The 7,649-nt window shown below is 51.6% G+C and overlaps 1 protein-coding gene across 1 annotated transcript; it reads right to left on the bottom strand.

Annotated features, from left to right (window-relative positions):
• Positions 1-410: 410 nt before the first annotated feature.
• On the bottom strand, positions 411-2,059 carry Pou4f2 (POU class 4 homeobox 2). The gene is made up of 2 exons (XM_006971721.4): positions 1,778-2,059; positions 411-1,352 (listed from the first exon to the last, which is right to left on the bottom strand). The coding sequence occupies exons 1-2, from the start codon at positions 2,057-2,059 to the stop codon at positions 411-413; spliced, it is 1,224 nt and encodes a 407-aa protein (XP_006971783.1).
• Between the last annotated feature and the right edge of the window lie 5,590 nt (positions 2,060-7,649).

Here is a 7,649-nt window from a genome sequence, read left to right as displayed (position 1 = left end):
AAATAGCTGCAAAGTGTACTTTTAAACGTGACCAAGGGTGACGTCTGTAAGAATAAAAACAAATCTTACTTGCTCGTTCTTGCGAGGTTTTCAAAAGCTTGGCCTTCTGCCTTCCCGCTGATAGCCAGCTCCACGCTTCCTTTGACGAAGCCGAGCAGCCTAGGTGCAGTTAAAAGGGACAAGTCTGCTACAACTTGGCAAATTCCATCTTTTATTTTTCTTCACTTTGCGGGAACCCGCTCGCATTCTCTCTAATGTGGGCTCAGCTGCTCGCTCCCTTGCTCCTGGCTTGTTCTGGGTTCACATTTACCGGAATTGTTTCTGATAGCCAAAGTAGAAAGAAAAGAGGCAGAGAGAAAGGGGAAAGAAAGGAGAGGGCAAAGGGAAAGGGCCGGCCTGGAGAAGGGTCCCTAAATGCCGGCGGAGTATTTCATTCTCTTCTGTTTCTGCCTCTGGTTGCAGAACCAGACACGTACCACGTTTTTCTTGAGATCGAGCTTCTCGGCGATGGCCGCGATCTTCTCGGAGGAGGGCCTCGGTTGGATGGCGAAGTACGCTTCCAGGGAGCGCTTCTCCGGTGCTGCGATGGACGTGCGCTTGCGCTTCTTCTCCGCACCGTTGAAGAGCTCAGGCTTGGTGAGCTTCTCGCGGTGGGATTTCTCGGCCTCCTCCAGCCACGCCTGCAGGATGGGCTTAAGCGCTATCATGTTGTTGTGCGACAGCGTGAGAGACTCGAACCTGCAGATGGTGCTCTGGCTGAGCGAGCCCACGCCTGGGATCTTGAGGTTGGCCAGTGCCGAACCCACATCTGCCTGGGTCACTCCCAGCTTGATGCGTCGCTGCTTGAAGCGCTCGGCGAACGCCTCCAGGTCCCGCGGGTCTGCATCCACGTCGCTCATGCAGCCCATGTGCGAGGGCAGCCCGTGCGCGTGGGCCATGCTCAGAGCTGCTTGGTGCATGGGGTTCATGGTGGCCATGTGCGGTGCGTGAGCAGGAGTGGACACCACGGTTCCGTCCGGGCCCGCCATGGCTCCCAGGGCCAGCCCGGGGCTCAGGTGCTCCAGCAGCTCGCCCTCCAGAGCCTGGTGCGGCTGGTGGTGGTGATGGTGATGGTGATGGTGGTGGTGGTGGGTGCCTGCCAGCGCTGACGGGTGCGAGATGGGCACAGATGAAGAGGAGGCTGCCGAGGTGCACGGGATGGTGTTCATGGTGTGGTAAGTGGCGTCCGGCTTGAAGGGACTGTGGTGGGGCGGATGGTGGTGGTGGCTCTTACTCTGGGAGACGATGTCCACGGCGGCCAAAGCCTCGGCACGGGCCAGCAGACTCTCATCCAGCCCGCCGAATATATTGCTCTGCAATTGTAAGTAGAAGGCACACATTACGCTCAGCTGGGAATTGTGCGCGCTCTCTCCGGAAGCGCCGGCCCAGGGCTCGCCACCGCCACCGCGCCTACAACATTCCCAGAACGTTAAAATAATAATAACGACAATGATCCTGAAACTCAGCAGTGAGGAGAGAAGGAAAGCCTCCGCGAGAAGCCAAGGTGCAGGGGGAGGAAAGTGAACCGCAGAAAACACAACACAACACAACACGCGCACAGGCAGCATCCCAGGTCATAAAAATTAATATGAAAGGCAAGACCCGCTGAATACTTAAGAGAGGGGGGATTGGTTGGAGGTGTGGGGTGATTTGCTGTGCAGACATGAAAAAAACATCAAGCAGATAAAGGGGGCTGTCAAAATGTGCCTTTAAGCGGTGATTATGCAGACATACGCACCGGTGGGGTTGGAAGACAAGCTCTCCGCATCGCCTCGGAGCCCCCGCCGCTGCCGCCGCTGCCGCTGCTGCTGGAACTGCTGCTCCGGCCTCCGCCGCCTCCGCCACCGCCGCCGCCGCCGCCCGCGTTGCTGGAGCTGCTAGGGGAACTCGCCGAGGGCGCAGCGGACGCAGAGGAGCCCGGGGAGGCGCTGTGCAGCGCCGAGTACTTGGGCTCCACGTGCAGGCTGCCCGCGTGGGGCATGCTGAACGCCTGCTTGCTGTTTAGGGACATCATCATCATCCTCCCTTGCGCGGCGCGCTGGTTGCTGGCACACACTGGCCCCAGCTACTCGGCCCCTCCGGAGAAGTGCCCGGCGGGAGCAATACAGGAGACAGCACTACAAAGTTGTGCTCCGCTGCCACCGTCTCCCGGCTCTGCTGGCCGAGTCCCGGAAGCTAGCTCGGCTCCTGCGTCGCCTGCCGGGTCTGTCGGAGCTCTTGCCCTGCTCCGGGTGGCGCTGGCTTCAGACCTCAGCGCCCCAAAGTGCCCCAGCTCGTCGAGGCCGTGGAATTATAGTCCCCTCTTCCCGCGCCTGCCCCCCCGCCCTCCCTCCCCCCTCCTTTCCTCCCCCTCCCTCCCCTGCCAGGAAACACTGGCTCTGGGTGGGTTTCTGCTTGCCCTGGCTCCCCGTCGGCTCCCCCAGGCTCGGATCCTTTCAGTTCTCCCTGTACCAGCAGCTCTGGCTCCGCTACGGGACTCGCTGCCTTCTGCCCCAGCACGCGCTCTGCTGTTGCCACCCCTGCGCCTACAACTCCTGCTTCCAATCGCACCCCAGTTCAACCTCACCCAACTGGGCAGGTCGATGCTTCAGTCACTCGGCAGTGACAGTCACCTAAGTGCCAGCCTCCGCGCCCTCCCGCTGCTTCTGCCAGATTTCCGCCTCCTTAGGAAAAGAAATGCCCCTCAGAAGTTGCGTTCCAAGCCAGCCTTGGACGCGACTGTCCCTGGACTGTGCGGTGCACCTTACCTGGCGACCTGCTCTCCTGCCCCCTGCTTACCACTAAGTTTCAGGGACCCTCCCCTCCCGGCAGCTCCAGTGACCCTGATTTCCCAGCTGCCGGCCAATGCTGAGGATCTGCTGCTAACTCGGGTCCTCTGCTCTGCTCTGAGTTCCGGTCTTGATGCGTGCTGAGGTCAGCCCCTAGCTTTGCGCTCCGCCGCCCGGCGGGTGCCTAGTGCAGAAAGACGTGGATCTGCCCGGCTGCAGGGCTTTCTCTCCCTCGATTTCCCTCAGCTCTCAGCGGATTGGACAGCCGCACAGCCCGCTAGGGTCGTCTGTGCGCATGCGACTCCCCCCTTTATGGGCATATCCCCCTCCAACACATGCACACATTCCTCCCCCCCACCCTTTTCTCTTTTTCCACCTCTTGCGTATGTCCAGTACAGGGTGAGTTGGGACTTGGGAGGATCCCCTGGCAAACCCAGACTCTGGATTTATTATTCTTCATTAGCTACAATCAAAGGAAAAGGAGCAACTGACAGGAAGAGAAGGGCCAGAAATACAGAGCGCATGTGCTGCCGATTGCTACCACCACAACACACACACAGACACACACACGCACACGCACACACACACACCCTCAGGGGCTGGCATAAGCCCCACTTATCTTCATTTCCACAGTCGCTGCGTGCAGAGACTATTTTTAGCTTGCACTTTGCTCGCACTTTTGTGCTAGTGCATACCACTTTTCCTGGAAGTGGACACACACTCTGTGTTCCAGTTACAAAAGCAAACAGTGTGGCCCCCTCCCCAGTCCCACCTCCCAAACACAACCTATTTATTCTCCTTCATGTTTCCATCCTCCCTCTACTTCCTGTGATGTTTGGGGCTAATCTTGCCTCCACAGAGCACAGAAGACACTGGGTGCAGATACGGTGAGAACCTGCCAGTGGCGGATCTGGGACGGGGTGGCCCGAAGCAGGTGCAGAAGCTGGGAGCTTGGGAAGAAGAGCAGGTGCGAGAGCAGGCGGCAGGCCTAAGAGGCATTGGTGCGCGCTAGAACAGAGACAAAGTGGAGGGCAAGCGGAAAGGGGTGTCCTCCGGGAGCCCGCACCCGGAAGCCCTGAGGCAGTAGCGGCGAGTAGGGAACCATCGGTCCTCCCTTGTCCTCATCCAGGCCGGAGCTGGCGAGTTCAAGTTGGGAAAGCTGTGATCCGAGTTCCGGAAGAGAAAAAAAAAAAAAAAAAAAAAAAACCTCAGCTTTGACCGCGCGGAGGGCTCTGTCCGTGGTGCTTAAATCTCTGCAGCTTTTCTTCTCCAGTCTGGAGCCATTTCCTGCGTAAAGGAAAATAATAAACAGTAGCCAAAGGGGGTTCCTGCGAGCAGTGCTCTCGACTGAGAGCCTGGAGAAGCCTGGGCACGGGACTCGGAGAGGGGGGTGCTGACATGAAGGAACGGGGCTGTGCAAGACTGTTCAAGTAAGTGCTTAGGTGTTTAATTTCTACCTCAACAGCCAAGGTAATTTTCAAGGAAATAAAAAAAAAATAATAACACTGTACAGTTCTCACTGTCTCAAGCCTCGCAAAATGAAATAAATCAAAGGTAAAAGCTTGAGTATCATTTAATTACAGTGCGAATAGCGCTTTGAAAGAAGTAGAACAGTATCTCTAAACAAATTATGACCCAGCCAGGAAGGAATTATTAGATTGAAATTTCATTTAGGCTCGGGAGACACCAGCTTCACTGTGTAATCTGCTATGCCTCATCTGATTTGTATGCTTAATTCAGCTTGACGAATTTATTAGTTTTCATAATAGTGAAAAAATGAGCAGCACTGTGGCCTGATGCATTGTGTGTACTATAAATTGTATGTCATCGTGGAAACGCTCTAGCCTATAGAAATCTTTTATTAATGTCAGTATAGGAGAGAATTTTTGTGCATGCCTTAGAGAGGTCCATGCCCAACTCCAATGCCAATGTGTCTCACTGGTCCATTAACATATCGTCATACTAATTAGACCACTTCATCAGTGATATAATTTCAAACTTCAAATTATGTTCTAATTAACAAGGGTTGTCCAATTTGCTTAATCTTCAAAAGGCTTTGCATGGTCTAATTAGTATAAACTGTTGAGCATCTCTAAAGCCTAATAAAAATCCATTAAAATATGTGGGTGTGTTTTTTATCAGTGTTGAGTGAGTAAGGACTGCTTTGCCAAAGAAATTTTGAGCAGAGTAGGAAATAACAGGAAAATAAATGTTTTCATCCACCGAGTTCCCCTAAATTGTTACAGAAGTGAATTACAGAAAAAGTCTGTGGTATTTCAACTCCTAAATAGTGTTTATGTGAATAAATAAAAGCACAAAGATACCAAGGAGAAACTCACATGGGGAAAGAATTCTTCTCTGTCATTAGGTGTTTAATCAGCTGTGAAAAGCAACCCTGAGGAGTTGCCCAAACACCATTGTGGCAACAGTCTGCTGAGCTTGAATTGCAAAATCAAATATTTGGGGTGTTTTGAACCTCTCCTTGTCCCTCCTCTTCCATTGAGCTTAATCACTTGTAATAGTTGTATTAATGTATGTTGTCACCTGGGAGTATTGAGAAATGCATATCGTTAATATGAATTAATCTTGATTTTAATACCAACTGACAACTGATCTCTAAAATGCTAAACACTTGTCACCACTTTATATGGTAAATAAGGTAGTGTAATAAATTCATGAAATAGAAAGGGTACTGTTGAACTAACTGGACAAACTTTGTTTGCTATGGAATTTATTGATTGAACTATTTCTTTGAGCAAGAAAACTCCCAAGAAACTACTTTCCTGGTGATTTAATTCCTTAAATAATTTTTTATCTCTGAATTATTTTTCAGTGATATCTCTAATTTCAAACAAGAAAAGATAATCACTGTTATCTAATTACCACGTGGAGGTTAATGTGTGATTGGGGAGAAACAGTTTCCTTCCTCCTAGAACCTAGCCCCGTTTTCTCCCTCCTAGAAAACACATGCATTTTTAAAAGTCAAGTCAGAGTTTGACTTCTTTTCCTACTCAAAGTGAAAAATGAACAACAGCGGTTGTGTTGCATTAGAGAGAAAATGCAATTCTTCCTTCTTCATCAGGACTTGCAATCTTGCCATCTCTCTCTCTTCAGGGGTGTCCAGAATACCAAGGTCCTCATGGCAATGTCACTAAGACCCATTTCAGTCTCACCCACAGGCATTGCTGCAAAGGACTTTGGTGGCTGTGGAATGTGGAAGCTGCTCTTGGAAAAAGATTCCAGATCCACTCCCTACCCTCCTTAGCATGGGACATTTAAACTGCTGGAAAGTTGGCAATAAATCCGGGGCGCGGGGGAGGGAGCAAATGGACACAAATTAGAAACTTTACTTAGGATGACCTTTGTCTGCAAAGGATCCTACCCAAAACTCAGTGTCTCTGCCAACCTACACATCTACTCAAGTAAATGGAAGCCCACAGGAAAAAAAAAATCTTAAGCAGAGGGTTGAGAAGTTTATTAATTGTATGATTAGAGCAAGGGTTTCCTTCTCTCACTCTCTTCTCACCCAGCCTCTTTGTCTGACAGTAGCTTCTGTCCCAGCGGCTGGCTGGCGGTGCAGACAGATGTAAACTGCCTCCCTCCAGGCGAAGAGGAGTTCACCAAAGATTCCTGGCAGCAGCAGCAGGGTTCCTGCAGTACAAACCCACCACCCAGAAATCGACTGATGCTGGAAGCCATCCCAAGGGCCAAACCACTGTCTCCTCGTTCCTGGGTCCTAATTTACTATTAAAATTTTAAGTAGTGTATTCATATTTTACTGGACTTAATATGTTTTATTAAAATTTAATCTATTAAGGGCAGCATGATTTCTTTGTATTTCGAACAGAATTGAACTGCACTACAAGAATGATTTCTCAAAAGACAGATCGGCCCTACTCAGTGCACCAACACACTGTCGAGCTAAATGAGCGTGGGTAAGGGAAAGGGGATGAATGCATAAGTCCCAAATGATCAGCAAACTTGCTTCTCTTCTGCGTGCCGGACGAGCCCTAAACTCTCTCACTGGACACTGACTTGGGATGCGGGAGGGTGACGAAACTCCCGAGCCTTGGTTGTGCCTGGGGGTGGAGGTGGGGGCTTGAAACTCCTGAGGACTAACAAGAGTCTCTGAAAAGATCAGGAAAGGACTCCGGTACTAGGCGTTGAAAGAGGAGTCGGTGGTCACCAGGGCTCCCGTGTTTTGTTTAACTTTCCCCTTGGAGGTTAGAAGACTTCCCGATCTCTCCACATACAGCACTTCCCAGAAGGTTCTAAGGAGATCCTAGCCTCCTTCATCCCCCACCTCCTGGACCCACTGGACAAAGAAGGTCAAAATTATGTGGCTGCCAGAGAGAGTGTGTTGCTCCGGGGGGGAGGGGGGCAGGAGATTTGATCCCGAGCCACGTGGAAGGCTTGTATCCCCGAGTAACCTGGCAGAGGAGAAGGGGTGAGCTGGGAGTGGTCCGAAATGAAAACAGCACTCCCCTTTTCTTGGTGGGGTGATGAGGGCAAAGAACAGCTCTCTCTGTTAAAGGGGGGAGGGTAGCTGGCAGTACCAGGGCTCCTAGGGGTCCCAGCTGTTGCCGCTGGTGGGTTTGTCACGGCCAAGAACGGCAGGAACTTGAGAGAGAAGAAAGCTGATTGGACCCTCTAATAAGACCTGGAAGCCAGGAACCTCAAAACTAAAATCTGCTGGCAGAGAGGACCCAAGTCCCCCTCCTCACGCCAGAGAACCAGATGAATCCACACATCTGTACACACTCTCAACACACACACACACACACACACACACACACACACACACACACACACACACACACACACACACACACACACGCTCCT

Source organism: Peromyscus maniculatus, chromosome 5 (genome assembly GCF_049852395.1).
Source record: "Peromyscus maniculatus bairdii isolate BWxNUB_F1_BW_parent chromosome 5, HU_Pman_BW_mat_3.1, whole genome shotgun sequence".
Lineage (NCBI taxonomy): Eukaryota > Metazoa > Chordata > Mammalia > Rodentia > Cricetidae > Peromyscus > Peromyscus maniculatus.
This window is presented reverse-complemented; position numbering and strand designations above follow the sequence as displayed.

Coding starts and splice junctions, on each gene's coding strand:
- Pou4f2 (XM_006971721.4), bottom strand. CDS start 2,059: ATGATGATGATGTCCCTAAACAGCAAGCAGGCGTTCAGCATGCCCCAC. Junction 1,353..1,777: donor CTTGTCTTCCAACCCCACCG/GTGCGTATGTCT, acceptor TTACAATTGCAG/AGCAATATATTCGGCGGGCT.